This window comes from Epinephelus lanceolatus, chromosome 10, assembly GCF_041903045.1.
Source record: "Epinephelus lanceolatus isolate andai-2023 chromosome 10, ASM4190304v1, whole genome shotgun sequence".
Lineage (NCBI taxonomy): Eukaryota > Metazoa > Chordata > Actinopteri > Perciformes > Serranidae > Epinephelus > Epinephelus lanceolatus.
This window is the reverse complement of record NC_135743.1, coordinates 26351317-26372625: the sequence shown is the minus strand read 5'-3', so window position 1 is coordinate 26372625 and position 21309 is coordinate 26351317. Positions and strand designations below refer to the sequence as shown.

Genomic DNA, 21309 nt, shown 5'->3' with positions numbered 1-21309 from the left:
TTCAGCTGATTGCAGGATAGGTCATAATAACAGGAGTAGTGCTGGTGGTGATGAAAAAACTAGAGCAGGAGTTGTAGATGACTCTACAGTGGAAACAACTAAAGACATTTATATGTAACACAGATTTCACATGAATTTCACATTCAGTAAGTAACGTCAGAGTCTGAACTTAAGATGAGACACTTGTACACTAATTTGGGTGTGCCAGGTGTGTTTCCCTTCATGAATTTCAACAAAACAGCTTCTGATTGTACAGATTAATGCGCCAAAGACAGTACTTCTTTATTATTATTATCTAGTTCTGTACAAGTCATTTAGTCTAGACATACACTACTTTTGAATAGTTTGGAATCACCTATTTTGTTGATGATTTCCTTCTTTCCTTTAATAATGGCTATTTTCACAGTAATAAAAAATGTATATTTCAGACACCAAATTTAATTTTTACATGCGAAACAGTTTGGGTCCCAAAAGAAAAAAAACAAAATAATCAAAGCCTCCACTGAGTTGATGTCCTCTGGGACAATATATCGTCCGCCAAAAGTAGTTATCATGACAGGCCTGCATTTAAAACTGACACAGGAACCTGCTCCTATTTAAACATGCACACATTTTGATGCTAAGCTTCCAGTGTCTTTACCCAGTTAGTGGTGATGTCCTCTCTTCTTATTTAACTGTTGCTCAGGGGGATCTTTGTCTCTTTCTGTCCTTTCAGTTTTCAGTCTGCTTAAACCATTGAGCTTTATTCTCCATGTACAAAATAAACCCTTTATACAAAATAACATCAATTTTTAAAGAGGACTTTCTACAACCTAAAAGCAACAAGAGCATCCAAAAATATTGACCTGTCCTCAGACATCTGACTTGACTCAATCAAGCTATCATGGCAGAAGATTCAAATATTTTGAATGAGTAGTTATCATTATATGGATTCTCTGGACAACGATACGATATTCTAGATTCTGCCATGACACGATTTCAATTCAATGCACTTTAAGGGGCTGAGATCCATATGAGATTATCTGCCCATTTGACACAGTCAGTTTCAGACGACGCTGCCACCCTTTTGTTTTTTGTTTGTGGCCATAAAATCTAAAAAAAACCCAACAACAACACATAGATAATGTAAGTAATTGTAATGCTTATGTGCAGTAAAGTTTACTCTAAACTGACTCCCCTAATACACATCAAACAGCACATGGGATAAGTTAAACTTCATTGCTCTCTGTTAGAGACGTTTCTGGACAAAAATGTTTTCATTTTAACCCAGACCATCATCTTTTTCCTAAAACTTCAAAGCTATCGGGCTTAAAGCCCTGAAGGCAAACTTCTCCCAACAGCCATAAAACTTTTAACAGCAACATAGTTTACAAAAGTATCAAACTCAGCTCAGTAATAACTGTCAGTGTTCGTGGACACAACAATTGTTTTTTGCTAGTCACCCATTATTAGCTTTAGCATGTTTACATTGCATAAATTAGCCTAGTGGCTAGCGGATTTTTTCCCTCTACAAATAACTTAACAAATGGCATTTAATGTCATCATTTTTCTTACTCACTGGTGGTCTAAGTCACTGCATCTCCCGAAAGAACAGCTCAGTTGAATTTCAGCCTGCATGCACATTTTTTTTCAGCCCAATGTTAATAAAACAGAGCAGCTAATTTTGTTGTAAAGAGAAGTTAGCGGAGTGAGATGCCTTTTCAGGCAGGTACTTCACATTTGATCTCATTAATGGCATTGTCCATGTGCTTTGTTGACCCATATTTTCTTCATAATATTTCCACTCTGCTGATTTATTTCAAAGTGAGTAACTTTATCCCCTTCGTCTTTCTCTTGGCCGCTTGCCAACTGCCTGCTTCTGTTTGACGGTGACAGATTTTCAAAATAAAAGGTATACCAAAGATGACGATATAGATCAATGTTTTTGTTTTGCATCAGTGATATTGGCTCGTCGATCAGTGAGTCGAAATATCGATCCAGTGCGATGGATCGTTACACCCCTAGCAGTTACTGTATATCAGTGAGTGTTGTTACTTCAAAATACTTCTTAAAGACATCATGAAGAGTTTAAATGGGAGAATGTTTCCACAGATATGTCTTATTATGTCATATTATTTTTCCTATCATTCAAAACTGAATTCTCTAGAAGAAAACTAGATATAATATACGTCATTTTTGTTGTCTTTTTTTAATGACATCATATTGTTAATGTCAAAGCTTGAAAAATCTTCTACTCACAAACTCATATAAACAAGTAAAACAACCCCAGTTTCAGCAGCACAGCAAGATGCCATCATTGTTTCCTTCGACATGCACATTCTCTCTCTGTCTTGTTCTCTTTCTCTCTCTTACACACAGAAACAGGAAAATAAGAGCGCATATTCAACTCCTGTGGTTTTATGAGTTTGCTTAAAACCAGCATGACTCACACCTTAAATTCCACCAAGATTACCCTTCTAACGTTCTCAATGTCAGCTTTCCTCTTTTCCCCCCAGATTTACTCCTCTTACAGTCTCATCTTATGCTCTTTTCAGACTCTAATTTTTGTGCTCCTCTTGACCTCCTCCATCTTTTCATTGTGTCCTCCTAGTCACATTTTCTCATTTTGGCTCTGAACAAGCATTGGCCTCGACATCACGGAGGTCCGCTCATTAGTCTGACACATGTACAGTATGTTTGTGGTTGTAGGTTTTAATGGTCAGAAAACCCCAGTGTGGAAAAGAACATATGAAGTGCGTTAAAGTGCATACATTTATTTTAATTGACTGTGATATGTTGGCATGAAGAAATGGTGAGGAACCCTCAATGTGCCTCATCCAGTGTCCTGGAAACCAAGTCAATATTGACCACATTAACTGCGGTCACTGGCTATTAATAGGGGAGAGTCATGCCATATAAGGTTATACAGTTTGGTTTACTTTCGGTCTGGCTGGCTTTTATATCATAATATCAATTATAGGTCTCTCTTGCCAAATATGCAGCTCTCAGCTACTACTACAGTTTTCCTAGACGGTGGACCAACATGAGTGTGTGTGTGTGTGAGTGTGTGTTTGTGTGTGTTTACACAGTGGGCAGCTGCCAGGAGCTCCAGCTTTCCAAAGAACAGAGAGTGAGAGAGAAAATAGACAGAGAGAATGAAAGAAGGAAAAAGAAAGGCAAGCAGAACTCTCTCACTGTACTCCCATCGTCAAAGCTAGCGGTTCAAGGCTCCTTGTTTTTAGATCATGTTATCCTGATAGTGAAGTGTGTGTGCGGGGAAGGACTTTAGCCTGCAGTCTGGTGGGGTTTTGTTCAGCTACAACGGGGCATATTTGAGTCATCCTGCCAGGAGTAGTACGTTTTATCCTTTCAGCGTTGCTGGGATCCATTGTAGTTGTACGTGTTGACCTTCAGTGTATCAGTGCTGAGTGCCACTGGCTCATCATCAGCTTAGTGATTGCATTATTCTCCTAAAAGGTCTCGACTGGACTCTGCTGCTTTTGGATTGGCCTGTTCCTCAGGTAAAGTATTGTCTCTTCTACATGCCTTTCTGTCTCATCAGGTTCTCTAAATGTTGCGGTGTCAGCCTGAAATAGATTGAGTAGTTTATTTTACTTTTTCAAGTAAAAACAATTTTATGTGTGCAAGTGTGATGCATTCAGTGGATGTTACTGGGTTCAATCCAAAGCTGGCTTGGAGCAGCTGTTCTGTACGTCTCTTAAACATAAACATTAGTTGATTGTTTGACTGACCTCTGCTGATCCTCTGGAAGAAATGCTTTGCATAGTCTACGTAAAGAATAGGTTTACATTCTATCAAGTCTGTCTTCAAACAATATACTTATACCAGTATTCCCATTGAAACAGTTACAGGGCACTGTAATTGTTCATTGTGCCCCTTTGTAAAGTCTTTTCAGTGGAAGTGATGGGGAACAAGACAAATTCCAGTTGCAGTTACAGTTGTTTGTTTCCTTGCTGCAGTGTTGGGATAGTAACACAAACACAGAATCCTTTATCCCTTAACAAGGACGTCCAAGTTTGCTCTCAGCAGTGATGTAACCTCTTTGTTGACCCTCATTATGAAATCATGGAATGGGCAAGGAATCAGCCTCTGTGATCATTCTTGCATTGATCTATTTACTGGTCAGAGTTTGATGAAAGCTAATGTGTCAACGCATGTGTAGTTCTTGTTTATATTAATGTGTGAACCTGCCTTTGTGGCAGCTTTAGCACACACAGAGCAACAGTGAGCCAGGGTTCTAGAAAGCAGTTGCCTATAGGTGTCCACTTTACATCTCAATGCCAAACCAGTTACCAGAACAAATATTGATAGGGTATGTTTTTGCAAACAACAGATGCGTTACATTTGTACATTATTTCGTTGCTGGGTTCTCAACAACGCTGTGGTGAAGGTGTGGTAAGGCTTAGGCACAAAAATCACTTGGTCATGGCTAGAAAAAAGATCATGTTTTGGCTTCAAACACCCACATTTGGTGGCACATAAGCTGCTGGAAAAGCAGGGATGGGCTGGTGAAAAACACCCAGGATTGGTGGCTCAGACGCTGCTTGGAATCACTTTGATATGCCCCTAAAAACATCCAGGTCCGGTGCAACAAACACTGATGGAAACACAGCAAAGGGTCGCCGAAAAACAACTGATGCTTTCTTTGGTTTCGGACAGTGGTCCGCGGTGGTCTGCAACTTGGCGGGCATCTCGCTATGATGACATTATCCCCGCCACCTCCAGATGACAAAATCAGCTTATATATTTTGTCACTTTGGAAATGTTAACATGATCTCCATGACATGCCCAAATGTAATATATTCATGCCAACATCTACTGATGGCGACTGGGCTAGTCAGTGCACTTGAATCCATATATCTAAACTGTGCTGCTCATTTTCCATCAGCAGTGGATGTACAGAGCAGCTCTCAGGTGAGAAGTACGTGAGTGTAAAGCAGGGCGGTGCTGAAAAAGTCCAAGATTGTGCAGTCAGCCCAGCCTGAGTAAATAGTCTAAACAGGCCTTGTTATTCCAGGTGGCAACGTGGTGTAGGTGGGGGAGGAGACAAGTCAGCGTTAGCATTGCCAGGTGCTGATGTTATCGTCATCACACACATTCATGCATGATGTCATTTACTGTTAAACTGTGAGGCGAGGCTGGCAGATTTATTAATGGCTGGTTTCATTTGGATCAATGTCTAATGACTTGGCTTGCTGAAATAGACATTCAATAAAAAGGACTGAGAGGTACAGCGCAGCTATGCTGTTAAAAACACTGCTCTCTGCTAGAAACAAGCTTTTACAAGCAGTTAGAGGCCCATTTATTATTTTTATGCAAACCATTGTGTGTTTTAATGTTGTCTTCATTTGTTTAACCTATAAGATGGGTACAGTTCAGCACAAAAACAAAAAGTTTTCCTGTAGTCGACAACTTACAGAAGATCGTAAACTTGGTGAGACTATCTATTTAAAAGATAAGAAGATTTAAAAAAAGAAAGAAACACAGTATTTGTCTAACTGGCAGTGGTGTTGTACAGATCTGTGTGTAAATGTGTGTTGTGATGGGAAGAAGAGAAGACCTGACAGAAGACTGACTTGGACAGGTGCAAGGACACATTCAAACACACACACACACACACACACACACACACACACACACACACGGCAGGAGACAACAGAACAGCAGGGTAATGATGTTACTAGAAATAGCCCTTACCCTTGTTGAGGAAAGGAGAGTAGAAAGAGTGTGTGACTGTTTGGAGTGTGTGTGGGATTTGTTCAACCAGTCAGTTTTCTGTTGTGTGGACCAGTCAGCTCTTCGGCAGCAGCGTCTTCCTCTGGGAATCTGGGTTTGGTTTAGCAGCAGTTTTCCCAGGGAACAGGTCAGTGGGTATAATTTTAGCAAGTAAATTCAGCGTGGTGTCTTTGGCTACATTAGAACGAAAAAATGTTGGGTTTGGGGCGTGGGATGTTGCTGAGCCACCAAGTGATTCAATTTAATCTTAAGCAATATTACTCATAAATTTACTGGTTAAATTGCGGTAACAGTTTTGCCTGACACAGCAAAGTCATGGTGTCAGCAGTGAGTGTGAACATACAGTGAAGGGGAAAAGCTGAAATATCAGCTTTGACTGAATTTAGTCTTCTGTGAGACATAATATTGAAATTGAATTCCTGGTAATATTGCAAGGTAGACAGAGAGATTCACTTGACGCTGGCTTGTGTTGTTTTTATTACTGTGTGACTGTATTGGTTCAGTGAATATTATTATAGTTGAGCAACCTAGCATGAACTATAATGGTAATAAGAGACTGAGCAATGAGACATGTAATAGCAAAACTGAATTTGAGTTTTTCTGACTTAAGTAGTTTGTGTTCTGTTGCTCTGTACAAACATTGTGAGGAATGCTGTGTATGCATGAGTGTGTGTGGGTGTTACAGCACACAGTAATGACGCTCTCACACACACCACGATGTGTGTGTGTGTGTGTGTGTGTGTGTGTGTGTGTGTGTGTGTTTAAGGGCTGTCAGTGAGTTTTCACATTTCTCAGTTGCAGAAAACCACTTAAGCTGACAGTTTAATTTTAACAACTATGTGGTGTGTGCATGTATGCGTAGAAGCGTGTGTTTGTGTGAGTTCACCCGCATGTGTATTAGGAGGTCAAGATAAAGTACTAAAGGCAGAACATAGTACCTCAGGTCATTGTTTCATTACAGTACATTTGCGTAGTTTGTCATTTCTCAAGGGGTTATTTTCAAAGCCAGCTACACTGATAGAAATCATCTGGCTGGTTCATTTCAGTCATTATTCACTTTATACCGGACGTAACAACATAGCAGGGAATGTTACACCAGAAAATAAAAAGTAACTTAAGTCTTAAAGGTTCAGTGTGTAAGGTTTAGGGGGTTGTTGGTGGCAGCTAGTGGTGAGGACTGCAGATTGCAACCAACTGAAACTTCATCCAGTTAGAATTCTATCAGTGTTCATTACTCAGGAGATTTCTACCAGGAGCCGACTTATCCACAGAGGTCTTTTTTTCCCAAAACAAACAGACCAGGTGATTTTAACTGGCAAAAACACTGAATATAGCAGTTTCACTTTACAAATCAGTCATTTTCCTAGGCGTTTTGGCATGTTGGAGACTGTTTGCATGCTCTCTCTGACAACTTACAATCCAGATGTTCAGGAGGTTTTTACCGGGAGCCAAATTATCTACAGAGGTCTCTTCCTCTCCAAAACAAATGGACGTGATTATTTAAACCGGTAAAAGCACAGAATAAAGCATTTTCACGTTATTAGTCAGCGTTTTTCTAATGCTGTTGATCACAGACGGGCCTCTAACTGTGGTGCCCAACAGGAAACACGAATGACCCTATCTGGAGCCAGTGCTTCGTTTGTCCGTTTTGGGCTACTGTAGAAACATGGCAGTGAACATGGCGATCTCATAAACAAGGACCCACTTCCTATGTAGATATAGACGGCTCATTTTAAGGTAAAGAAAACACAGTGATTCTAGTTTTCAGGTGATTATACACTAAAGAAAATGTACTTATTATATAATATTTCATTTTTTCCAATATACCTCCCTTAGTTCTGTATACTGGACCTTTAAGTGTTTAATGCCATATGTTAATTTGTGCTAGATTACCAAATGTTTAAAACAATACAACCTCCATTACTGAAGCTATAAAAAACGATGATCTACAATCAGATCTTCAACCCAAGGCATGTTGTGCAGGTTGTTAATTCAAAGAAAAAAAGTTATCCTATTTCCTGTGCCTAGGACTTTTTCTTACATTTTGCCATGGTATTGAAAGAGGTATCGAGTAACTTTCTTTATTTTTGTTATATTAGTATGGTATCAAAGTTTAAAATTCTGGTATTGTGACAACCTTTATTAGGCTGTGTCCTAGAGATGGTGACAGAAACAACACCATGTACTTATTTATTACCATTCTTGTTCTTCTACTTCTCAGTGCTGGATTAACAAGGTGATACAGAAACAAGAATATCAGTACCTTTTTGTATTACATCATATTGCTTTTGTTTCTTTGTCTCCAGCACTATATTGGAGGAGGAGAAGGTTCAGCAGAAGGAGAGGAGCAGGATGGAGATGAGGAGACAGGTCACTGTTTCTTGGGACTCTGGAGGGTCCGATGAAGCACCACCAAAAGTAAGGCACTACTACACCACGTGTTTGTGTCTCCGTCTGCCTGTCTGTGTGTGTTTGTCTGAGTGCAACAGGTGTAGTAATAAAGAGTCTGAGTATCTGTTGTGTTTGTGCTGTTGGCAGTGAGACGTCCTGATCATTGCAAGTCCCCCATGCACTCTTCAGTTAGCCTCTGTGATATGCTGTCATGTGGAGTTTGTGATGTTTTCTGTTGTCTATTTTGCTGCATCACACGTTTCTACAACCCCATTTCAAAAAAGTTGGGATGCTGTGTAAATTGTCAATAAAACAAGAATGCAGTGATTTGCAAATCTTTTATGACCTATGTTCAATTGAATACAGAACAGAGATGAGATGCTTGTTTGAACTGGTAAACTTTGTTGTTTCTCGTAAATATACAGTCATTCTGAACTTGATGCCTGCAAAACTGCATGGCCAAATAGTCTAACAGTTTAGGAACAACATTTCTCAATGCACAATTGAATTAAATTAAGGGATTTCACCATCTACAATCCATAATATCATCAATAGATTTGTAGAATCTCTGAACATAAGGGGGCAAAGCTGAAAACCAGTGCTGATGATCTTCAACCACTTTGGCGGCTCTGCATCAGAAACCAACATGAGTACATAAAGGATATCACTACATGGACTTGGGGACACTTTGGAAAACCATTGTTGGTAAACACAGTTTGTTGTTGCATCTACAAATGCAAGTTAAGACTCAACCATGCAAATGAAAGCTGTATTTAAACAACAAGAAACGCTGCAGACTTCTTTGAACCTGAGATCATCTGAGATGGATTGACACAAAGTTTTTGCAACTTCTTTTTTGTTGATATACAGGCGTTTCTTTTTATAATATCTCACTATAATATTCACCTTGTGGCCGACGGGTTAAGGTTGATACCACAGTCTGGTAGATTGTTTCCTTTTTTTCATACAACATAAACTGCTCCCTGTAAATGTGTAAACATGGTGAAATTCGTGAATAATTGGTTGTTTACAAATGAGACATTACTTCTTGGATTGTTCTTTTTGTAGGTCCATAAACACCACCCCCACCTCCACTTGTACCATCCCACCTCACAGCTTGTGGCCCCAGCTGCTGGCTGCTTCACCCTCACTTACTGCCCCCCTCATACCCCTGCTGTTAGCATCTGTTAACTGCTTCTTTTGGTTACAGCTAAAGCCATATGTCTTAAACAGTAGTTCATAAGATTAGTTTTGGTTTTTAAGTCTTCAGTGATGCAGTTGAAGTTATTGACAGCTAAAGGAACTTAAATGTTTTTTCTGGGTGGCAAAAGTCTTTTCACTCATGTTTGAAAGACATGTAATGCTCTTCAGAGGTACAGTCGCTGTATGGCTTTGGTTACAGTCGTGCATATTTCTGTCTGTGCTTCGTCTCATCCCTGTCAATCTCACCTATCTGCTACATTTCTCTATCCTCCTTGATACCTTTTTTATTTCCACTTGTCCGTCCTCTACCTTTGTCTTTCTGTTTGCAGCCCAGCCGTCATCCCTCCCTGCAGCCCACCTTCAGTCTGGACTGTCTGTCTGCTCCTCCGCCTCACCACCATTGCCATCAAAACCAGCGCTTTGCCTCACAGCTTTTCCTTTGTCTTGGAAACCCTCATCCTTCATCTACCTTCACCTCTTCTCACCTCCCCACTCCTCCACTCCACTCATCTCTGCAATTTCCCCATCGTTTTTCCTCTTCTCCCAATCCTCAATCAAACACCACTTTATACAATCACTCCTCCTCCCAGCATAACTCTAGGTTCAATCTTGAATCCAGAGCCAGCTTGTATCTACAGTCTCATGCTAATTTCTGCTCTCCACCTCTCCCCAGTTCAGAGAGTCTGTCCAATGGCAGCTGCCCCTACAAGACAAATCCCCTTACTAATGGCCACCTGCTCTCTTCATCCCAGCCAAAGTCAAACAACTCACGCTCCCATCCCTGGCACTTCTCCCCACTCCTTTCTCACTCTAGTCCTAACCTTAACTCTATTTGTCCCCACGCCCTCAAAAACATTGAGCTCATGACAAATTCTAATCCTAAAACCCTGCTGTTGCACAGCTTTCAACCTGGATGTCAAACTAATCCCAGTACCCCTCTACAACCTGACTCTGACCCCCAGCGCCAACACCCTGCTGTGCAGTCATGTGGGAGGCCCCCGTTGGTCTCTCCTGCCCCCCTCGGTCTTTCAAACACAGAGAGAGTTCGCCCCATACCCTCTGCCTGCACTCTTCCCTCCACTCACCACCATCCACCCAGTCGAATGCCAAACCTCCCTGTAACCACCAGTACACATTCCATCCACTGCTCAGAAAGACACATGTCCAGAACCTTACAGGCAGGTGGTGTACTGTTAAACTGCACTAAAGCTGTTTCCTTAAATAACTAAAACAGACTTATGTTTCTTTATCAACAAAAGTTGCAACATTTAGGATTGTGAACTGATACCGAAACCAGATTTTTGTCTTTTAAAATAAAGTTTTCCACTTAAAATAATTTTATTTCCCCCTCATGTTATCTGCATTTGGGCAACCATTGTGAAAAGGAAAATATGCCATCCAATAACTTGATAGCCAAAAGCAATAACATCACTAGCTTGACCTATAAAGTATTTTAAGGTGGGGGTTTTTCTCAGCCCTTGAGGCCTTGTTTTCTTCTTTACAAGAATATTCAGGACTGAATAAGCAAGCGTCAAAGTTCAGAATAAAAACATTCTTAGGTATGATTTATTGAGAGTTTAACTTTTAGAAGCTGAGCTCATCTTTCATCAGGACTGTGTGGGTGAGGTACGATGAGATGGGATTGACAGTGGCCTGGCAACATAAGCAAACAATGCAACCATTGTCATCACATTTTGATTGAGCCCAGCCCAGTTATACAAGCACGAACAATAAAGCACAGGCAACCTTTCCAACTTTGGAAGTAACTTGTCTGTTCTTATCGGGCTCCTTTGCTCATTATAATAACATAGTTGAGAAAATAATGTTTTCAGATTATTTTCTTTGACTAATATTCAGTGCTCCTTTAACATCTGCTTGGTCACTGCATTCAGTAACTTTGCACTCCTCACACCCACATCCCTTTTCTGTCTTTTATGTCCACCACATGACAACCAAAGCTCAAGAAACCCAGTGTTGGCTACACATTCTCAAATATGTTGCAACATTTTTTGATGACAAACTCAATCCAACCTTTGAATCATTAGCTATAACTGAGTGCAATGAGTTTTGATACAATGCTTGCCAACTCCAGTAACTCTTAATTAGCATGTTCATGCTCGGCATGCTGTATTTATGTTGGACATGCTGTTGAATGCCCTCCGCCGTGATTGAATGTAGATATTTGTGTTTGCGTCAGGCATTGTGTTGATTTGTCCTCGGATTCTGGCACCCTATTTCTGGCCTGTTCAGGATGCCTGTCATAAATCCTAATCCACTTGCTGACAGTCGAATCATCTAACACACGTGAGACTAAAAACAGTATATCATGAATAAGCCAGAAAAAAATAGTTACAGAATTTAAATTTCACTGGAATTAAAATTAAGTGGTCAGAAAAGATGTTTAAAACATTTTTTACACTAGGAGGAACCCAAAGTCCAGAACTATTGCTGTTGTGTAATGCAACAACTTTTTCCAGGTCTGGGTCTCAGCCGTGTTCAAGAAGAAAGAGCTTTAACTGTAACATATAATATAATCCAATATAATGCTGTGGATCTCCATTCTGAATTCAGTCTTGTTGATTTATTGCAAATACTACTGACACTTGTAAGAATATGTGAAGCCTAGGATTGACACAGTTACTATTAATACACACAGAGCTAGCGAAAAGGTCCGTCTCTACGTAATCCTGTTTATACACAGCTGGCTCTCTGTCACCTTGACCTAAGTGTTGAGTGGTGGCCAGTCCTACTGCACATGAACTTGTTTTGGTAGGTGACCCTGGTTTTGGAGTGAGCTTTTAGTCGCCGGCTGAGCTGTAACATCACCATACTTCCTACACGCCCTTTTCTCTACATAGGATTATGACTTTTAATGCAGGGAAACTGTTAAAAGTCAATTTTCTGTTTGGCCCTCAGTTGGAAGACAGGTCACAAGTTAAACCTTTACAACAGCAGAATAAAGTCCTGTTGCAAGTCTCTGTGCACTGCACTGTGACCCTTAGGGTGATAGATGAGTCTGCGTGGGAGTCAGTGAATTGTGCCCCAGAGTGATACATGAAGTGAAAAAAAAGATTTTAATTACATTTTGCTGCTCAACATACCTAAAATTCTTCCTGGAGTTATGCCATGGATCTAAATGTTAGCAACAGGGATACGTGTCTCACAACAACAAAAGAATCCCTTTAAAAGTTTGTCCAAATTTTTTTTTGCCCTGAAACCGTGGAATTTTTAAATTGCGCATTCTGTTTAAATGTTAAAGGTAATGAAAAATTTTAAAATAGATCATGGAAAATTGATAAGACTGATGTATTTATTTATTTATTTATTTTATTTGGCTCTATGTTTCAAAATTTGGTCATGTTTAGATGGTAACCCCAGATTCAAGAAAACTCCTGCGAGATTTCACGTTCCATGTTTTAAATGATCAAGTGAAAAAAAGGTCCAGTGTGCATGATTTAGGGGCAGCTATTGGCAGAAATAGAATATAGTAAGCATAACTATGTTTTCATTAGTTTATTATCATCTGAAAATAAAAATTATTGCGTTTTTGTTACCTTAGAATGAGTCGTTAATATCTACATACAGAGCTGCTGGTCCTCTGCATATTCGGCCATATTGTCCTACAGTAGCCTGGAATGGACAACCCAAACACTGACTCTGGATTGGCCTTTTTGCATTTTCACATTTTCACATTTTCACGTCAGCCACCATAGTTCTCCTCCATGCAAAAGAGAAGTTTTAATTCTGCAACCACTGGATCCCATTAAATCCCACACACTAGACCTTTAACCCAAACCATTATCTTTCCCTAACCCTAACCAAGGGCTTTTTGTGCCAAAACCCAGCCAATCCTTTACCACAACGCTGACACACCATAAAACAGCAAGACAGTATTTTTAAGCCGCTTGCAAGAGTTTTGCAAATCTAGGGTTACCATTTAGCCATGGCTGTAACATTTACCTTGGTCCAACATAGATGTACTAGACTAAAGTTGTCTTTTCTGCCCACACACCTGTGGTTTGACACATACATTAATCTTTATGCTTCCGCACTGGTGATAGCCATGACTGGAGGCGTTATGTTTTTGGGTTGTCCCTTCATCCCATTCTTGTGAACAAGATATCTCAAGAACGCCGTGAGGGAAGTTTTGTCAAATTTGGCATAAACGGTCACCTATACTCAAGGATGAACTGATTAGAATTTGGTGGTCAAAGGTCAAGGTCACTGTGACCCCACTGTTTTGGCCATAACTTAAGAATTCATACGCTAGTTATGACAAAATTTCACACAAGTGTCTAATAGGATATAATGATGAAGTGACATTTTTCCAAAAGGTAAGCTTTGCTGTGACGTCATAATATTCTGTAAAAGCACTTCTCTTGTCATTACTCAACATCATATCTCAAGAACAGAAGGGGAGACATTTGGTCAGATACTGAATTAGTAACACTAATCTTGGGTGTCCACCTTGAAACCTTGCTGATTGTATAGATCCTCTGTGCTGCCGAAGGGAAGACGTGTGTGAAGCATCCATGTTTTGACAGATACTGATGTGAACTGTCAGCACAATTTGAGTGGTTTGCAGAGGCATACAACCACGAAGAAGTAATTGTAGCTAACCCCAAACCAAGATATAAAACATTAATAGCTGTAATGCTCACCGCCTGTGGGTGTCACAAGTGTCTAAATTACGTCATCTTATTTTCCTTGCTAGTAGATGGTGCGCATCTGCAGGTTTAAACTGGTGCTGCCATTACTGATACTGGCAAGCCAGGACTGAAATTCTTGGCACTGCAGCTCTACAGTTGGAAGATTAAGGCTGGGTCTATTTATTTATTTGGTCATTTGTTCATTTTCAAACATTCATCCGAAAGTCTCCAGATAGTAACCAACTTCTGTCTGACCCTGATGTGAATATCCTGTCTCATTAACCTCACCTTCCAGTCTGTCTGTCTGTTGTCCCTGTGTTTATCTTTCTATTTTAAACTGGGTATTCCCCGGGAAACCTCCCTCTACATGGACTGACTACCACAGGGCTGTGAATCTGTTTCGGGCAGATTTAAACTTCCAAGATATAATTTTGTCAAGAAACCCTGCGTCCTTCCATGTGAGAGCATGTTAACAACATGCCGTACGTTTCCCTCTCAGAGAGTTTTTAAAGCTCCTGTTTGTCTCGTCCTCAGTTTCTTTGTCTTGTCTGCTTGTCTTTGTCCTTCCTACCATGTTTCCTTTTCTCTTTCCTTATCTCCCTCCCTCCATCCCTCCCTGTCTTTCTTTGCTGTCTGTTTCCCTCCCTGTGTGTCTGTCTTGCTGTCGGAGGTGTGGTCCAGAGAAAGCTACTATGAGAGACTGTGGAAGGTAGAGGTTACAACACTGTCGTGCTGGAAATGAGCTCTGTGTTAGAGAGGTCTATATCATAAAGACAAAAAGAGGGGAAACTGTTCATCAACTTTCAACAGCTTCATCACAACAAGTCACCAGAAACCAAGACAAGACACAAGGCTGCTTCACCAAGCACTTCTGTTTTTAGCTATGAGTGCCCAGCAATGGAACAGAAAAGAAAAGAGGCGAGCAGCAGACTCACTCTACTCTACTAAAATATGTTCCTTTGAGAAGCTTAGATTAAAAAGTCCTATTTCTCTAATTTGTCATGCAGATTGAAAATCACATTCTTTTTTTCCAAATCAGAAAATAACAGCACTCAAAAGGGAGGTCTTTGGTGAGCATGCAGCCATAACACTCTGTGTACACACCTGCATCACATCTAACCAGCAGTGATCAGTAGTCCAGGAATAAAACAGTTTATACCAACAGTCCATGGATGTCTATGTTTGTAACATAGAGACAGTACTCAACTAACAGCTTGCTGGACTTGCAGCCTGGTGGGTGTTCCCTGTTTTGATTGACAGCTAACCCAGCCACACAAACAGCTCCGAGAGGTTTGTGTGTTGATTGTCTGAATGACCCGGTGTCCCGTCTTCTAACCTTCAATTTGGGTGGAAAAAAATGAACAAGCATTGTAACTGTATTTTTATTTGTTCTCTCTCTCTCTCTCTCTCTCTCTGTCTTTCTGTCTCTTTACATCTGTCCTTCTCTCTCTCTGTCTGTAGCCTAGTAGACCAGGCTATCCCAGTCCTCGCTCGAGTGAAGGCTTTTATCCCAGTCCCCAGCATCCTGGACACTACCAGGTATTTAGACAAACTCTGCTGACTGCTCTTTTGCTTCTGCTGTGTTTGGTATATAGTTACCTGACTTTCATAATAACCAGTCTGCATCAGTTTGGAGTTGCAGTGAAGCAAGACAACTGTATTTGTAGAGTACATTCCCAGAGGATGGAGGGTGTTGACCTAATGTCATTCACAAAGACAATTCAAAGTGTTTTACATAAAGAATTTAAAGATTAAGGGGAGACACTACAGGTGATTAACTAATAAATGTCACCATGAAACTTCCCCAGTTGATTACTTGCATTAGGACAATTATTTTTTGTATTATCTGAAATGTATGTCTAAATGTGCAAAATTGCCTTTTTCTAATTGAATATGTGCTCACTTGTTGACATGTTAGATTAAAGGTTTCACAGAGGGAACTTAGGGAACTTAGCAGTTTTTGGCACGCATAAATCAGAAAATACTATCAATAATTAATGTTTTTAGGAATTAAATTTTACATAAATCAGACTGTGAATGATATATGATCAAACCCCTCTTTAAAAACCTTCAGGAAATGTATAGGAGTAAAATTGGAAAGTTTGGTGGATGTAAGTGCGACTGAAGTGCAAATTTCTGGCTCAGAGTATGAGAAAAAAAATCATTTTGGGAAAATGGCCTCTAAAGATATGTATTTTAAAATATATCCATACATTTTTAGACAAAATATAAGACACTACTGGTGAACTGGGTAAAGATTTTAACTGATAAATATCACTTCCCCAGTTTATTATTTACATTAAGCCAATTATTTTTTTGTGTTACAAATTTTCTTAAAATTCATATTCAAATATGTAAATTATATCTTATTTAATTAAATATGCACTGTTGCATACATTTTCAGAACAGAGGTCTGAACTAAAATAAACACCTACATGTGTATTTTTGACATTTTCTTTCTACTATTCTGATACAATACATGGAAACATGATAGCAGAAAATCTCAAATTTGATCAGTGCACCAGAAAAACTTTTTTTTTTCACCTGCTTGTTTCTTCCTTGGGAAAAAGGTTGTAATATGTAGGTACACTTTGAAAGGACAGAAACTGATTTCAGAGAAATTATTAGCTAAAACAGAAAAAAAGCATACATTAGATAAAGATGTAATCAAAAGAGAACTGATGACAGATTAACAGTGTGTCTTCTTCTGCCCTCCCTCCCTGGATCAGATGGCAGGGTACCCCGGCCCTCACACCCTCCCCTCTGTGCCCAGCGCCCTGTACCCCCCACAGGCCACGATGGTGGACACACACCACGCGCACACACACCCCCGCCACCATGTCCACACACACTCGCACGCACAGCACCTTCCCCATCCACATGGGCACGACATGGCACTATGGGGCTCTGCGATGGAGGTAAGAGACCGATTTTTATGCCGATAAACACACACACACACACACACACACACACAAAAGTAATTCATGACAGAAGTGAAACGCACACAGAATTATGCTGTTTGCTATGAACACAGCAGGTTACCCCACCAGCTCGCATCCATTCACAAAATAATAAAAAGCTGTCTTTTGTGATTTATTTAATTTTCAAGAGTTAACAGTCTTAAAATCTTGAATATTTTTACTTTGTGGAAATTTGTTTGTTGGGGCTATTCGACAAAGTCTGCCTATCAGTGAGAATTTAATTTCTTGCCTGTCAGCTTTATGATGATCAGTCAGTCACTCTGTGAGGAAGTATTGTGAATAAAAAAACACCACCTGCATAAAGAGTCCAGTCCACAAATTTACATAATAATGTATATATTACAAAAAAATCGATGGCTCATTTGACACATTATTTTTAGTGTGCGTGTCCATCATCTCAGTTCAGCCTCTCATCAGTCTGGTGTATGTGTCTGTCTGTCCTCCGCATATTTGTGTGCGTGTGTGTGCGTGCATGTTTCTGTTCATCTGTGACTGTGTGTGTGTCCCCACGTTGCTGTGCATGTCATGTTGCTGTGTTTGTCTTTTGTTGCATGCTTGTGTTTGTGTGTGTGTAGGACAGGGCAGTAGACATGCAGCAGTGTGTAGGCCCTCAGTGCCTGTTAATGGAGGAACAGCTGATGATACAACAACAGCAGATGGAGGAGGACCAGAGGTGGCTGGAGCAGGAGGAAAGGCTGCTGGTAACACACACAGTGCACACAGTGGATAAAGACATAGACGTAGTTAATACACAATACTCAGGACATAATGGTACATTTAAGATTTAAGACAAATCAAATCTATTTCTATTTCAGAGACGAGTAAAAAAAGGTTTGCTGACATAATTCTGCAAGTTGATTATAAGACCATTTGGATTTTTTAATGTTACCTGTTTCATCCTAAACATTATAAAACAAAGTGTGTATATACAGTATATCTGCATGACCAGGAAAATGCCACTGCAGAAAAGTAGAAGACAGAGAAACAGCAACATTTTTAAGAGTCCCATTTTCGTGTGATGTTGTCGTGCATGGTACAGTGTGTTATCGTTACCTGGGATGTAAAGCTTTCTTGCTAAGTTGCCATTTTTGACTTGTCAGTTGTGTTGTTGCAGTATTTTTATTTTAGTTCCACGGTGCATGTTTGTTTTTGTAAATTTGTTAATGGACTCTTTCAAATTCATCACACCCCCCTCAAGGACAAACACTTATCAGAAAATTGAATAAATAATAACAATAAAAATAAAAAAAAACCATAGACATAGAAATCCCTTCAGCCATTCTTAAGATTAGGATTACAATTGCAGCAGTTATGATATTCCCCCTCAGTTGCAGAGTGTTCAAACACTCACTGAAAACACTTTTAGGGAAGCACTTTATATTTGGAACAGTGGTTGAAGCCTGGTGAAATATACGAGAGCATGACACCTTACTCTTTAAAGGGTGACTGTCATGGTGACCCTGCTTTGACCTTCAAAGATGAGTGAAAGCAAAAGAAGGATTTTTTGGGATCAGCTAAGAACCAAGTTATTTTCAAAGTTAATAAATTAGGGTGCTTTCACACCTGCCCTGTTTGGTTTGGTTTGGTCAAACTCAAGTTCGTTTGGACAGGTGTGAACACAGCAATCGCACTCAGGTGTGCACCATAACGACCGGACCGAGACTTTCTTAAAGAGGTGGTCTTGGTTCAGTTACAAACAAACTCTGGTGTGGTTCATTTGTGGTGAGAACGTGTTCCGACCTCTATCTGAACCAACTGCAGTCACATGACACCTTGTTTGGGTTAAACATGAGCATGTTACAGTCCTGGAGGATTATTAATGTGCACCTCCTCCTGTACTGCCTTAATATGCATATTCAGCACATCCAATGCATCAAAACATTGTTTCCTAGTTGGAGCCGTGCCTCGTTTTCAAACTGTATGGTTTGACTAAAATGAACAATGCAGCAATATAGTCCACGATGACCAACATCAACCCATGTAGTTGTCCCTCCATTGTGACATTAGAAAGTGTCAGATCTCACTTCATCCCACCTACAGAAAATCATTTCCATCTCTCCTGATCTAGTGGAGTGCCAACTGGTGCTAAGTATCCAGCAGTAAATTCAATATGACTGACCTACTGTTCTAGTGAAACCCTCACACACACAAACATAAATGAACGCAGTGTTTGTTGCTGTCGAGTGTGAAAGATGTTACATCTTAAGAAGAGACCCTCTGACATAGAGACAGGGAGGGAGGGAGGGAGGGGAGGAGGAACATTTCATGTAGGATGCATATTTCTGTGAACACTGATTGAAGGAGCTGTCTGGGGTTTTGCTCTAGAATTTTATTGTGTGTGTGTGTGTGTGTGTGTGATCGAGAGCGAGAGTTTGTAGGCAGGTGTGGCCTGTGTGAATTCCAGGCTAATGATAGGCTTAGACAATCTGACAGCCCAGTCAACAGTCTGTCTTTGACCCACAACCGCTAACTGACAACACACAAGATTACTGAAAAGCTGGGGAGGCGTATATTTATGTGTGTGTGTGTGTGTGTGTGTGTGTGTGTGTGTGTGTGTGTGTGTGTTGGAGGCTGGCTGGTTTTTATAACGCTGTCACTTCAGGGAGGGGCGAGTAAGGGAGGAGAGAGGAAGAATGGTTTGGGAAAGAAGGGTAGACATGCTCACACACTGACGGCTCGTTGGCAGCGTGCTCCATCCCTCCTCCTCCTCCTCCTCCTCCTCCTCCTCCTCCTACTTCTCCTCTCCTACCCTCTCTCGATGTGTCAGAGTCAGATATAAGTGTGCTGGAGGCAGGAAGCTGGAGTTAAATCTAAATTCTTGCCTTGATGAAACTGCTGGCACAGACGAGGATACAGAACAGACGGACAGGAAAACACTCAGTCAGAGAGGCAGACAGATACAATAAGATCAGAAAGCGATAGCAGCTCAGACACAACAAAACCTCAGACAACTCGTCACAAACGATTCATCAGACAACTTTGATGAACTCAATGGCAATGCTGGTCTTCAAGTCCTGTCTTGGAAAACTGGTAGGTACCAACGTGTGTGTTTGTGTGTGTGTATGTGTGTGTTTGAGAGAGGTGTTTGGTTTTATTTTGGCTTTGTTTGTGGGTACTCTGGGGCTGCAGGGGAATTTTGGGGTTAAATGTTGATACTGAAAAGTTGTAATTAAATTGGAAAAAGTTTGTTTGTGTGTAAGAAGACAAGTCCGGCACTTGTAGATCCTGCAGCTTTGTACAGTATGTTCCTGTTTTCATTTGAAGACTCCTGCAGGGAGGCTGTTTGGATCCATATGTTAATTGAGTTTTTTTTATGTGAGCTTCACTGCAGCGATTCACTCAATCATTTTCTCATTCACATACTTACTGTAAGATTTAAGATTAACTTTGCATCTGGAGAGTTGGAGTCACTTTCACCTCGGACAAATAACTATCACTCATTTACTAATTCGAGGGTGCACAGTCTTGTATTCCTGCAGTAAAATGGCTGTATGTGGCAGTATGGTAAAAGATGTTTATTTAAATCCAAAAGTCCTAAGCAAATCTGTAAATCAAGTGGTTTAAGTGACCGAGTTTGCACCATTTAATGCACCAGTTTTACAACAGCATGTGATATGTGATGATGACATGCCATGAAAGGGTGTTTGTCTCAGAGAGTATCACAGGAATCAAAACAAAAACAAACAACTTACTGTTCATCAGAAAAACACTTTGTATAACTGTGAATACGGAACTTTTAATTTATCTCGGTTAATCTCTAATCGACAGCAAATTGAAGTGAAACCAGCCTTGTCCTTAAAGGGACAGTGAGGATTTTTTGAAGTGGGGTTGTGTGTGTACTTATCCACATTCAGTATATTACATACAGTAGATGTCAGCTGGCACGCCTCAAGTTTGGTGATGAGGCAGGAATACTTACACTGAAGCAAAGCAATGTACTGCTATGGACGAAAAGCAGCAAAACGTGTTTTAGCCTCCTCGAAAAATTCTGAGTTGTACACTGCTTTGCGTTTCCATCAGACAGCCCATTCTGATGGGAAAGCCTTTAACAGCTTCATTTCCCCATTGTGCTCTAATTGAAGTCAACAGACTCCATTGACAAAACAGTAATTTTACCTGGCTGAATGTGGGAGCTGTGCAGGTCTACTGCTGCCCTGATCAGTTAGTTAGTTTGTGTTATTGTGTGACTGAATCAACCCTGTGAAACACCAAAGTCAAACAATAACAGAAACAAAATAACTGATGGAGGCAGTGGTAGACCAGCAGCTCCTATGTTCAGTGATGTTAAATTACTGTTTTTCTCAATGGAGTCTGGCTTTGAAGAGAGCGATATAATGACTCTAGTCCCC

General features: G+C 40.3%; 1 protein-coding gene across 22 annotated transcripts in view; it reads left to right on the top strand.

Moving 5' to 3' along the window:
• The window catches only part of LOC117266168 (focal adhesion kinase 1-like), an 84725-nt gene that overhangs the window by 50311 nt on the left and 13105 nt on the right, over positions 1-21309 (top strand). For 16 of the 22 annotated variants that reach the window (XM_078171891.1, XM_078171890.1, XM_078171888.1 and 13 more), the window contains 4 exons: positions 8043-8154; positions 15441-15518; positions 16709-16897; positions 17536-17661. In XM_078171891.1, coding sequence (XP_078028017.1) covers positions 8043-8154; positions 15441-15518; positions 16709-16897; positions 17536-17661 — 505 coding nt within the window. Of the gene's footprint in view, positions 1-8042; positions 8155-9659; positions 10807-15440; positions 15519-16708; positions 16898-17535; positions 19991-21309 lie in introns of those variants that run through there. The other 6 variants (XR_013492218.1, XR_013492217.1, XM_078171894.1 and 3 more) reach the window with 5 other exon arrangements.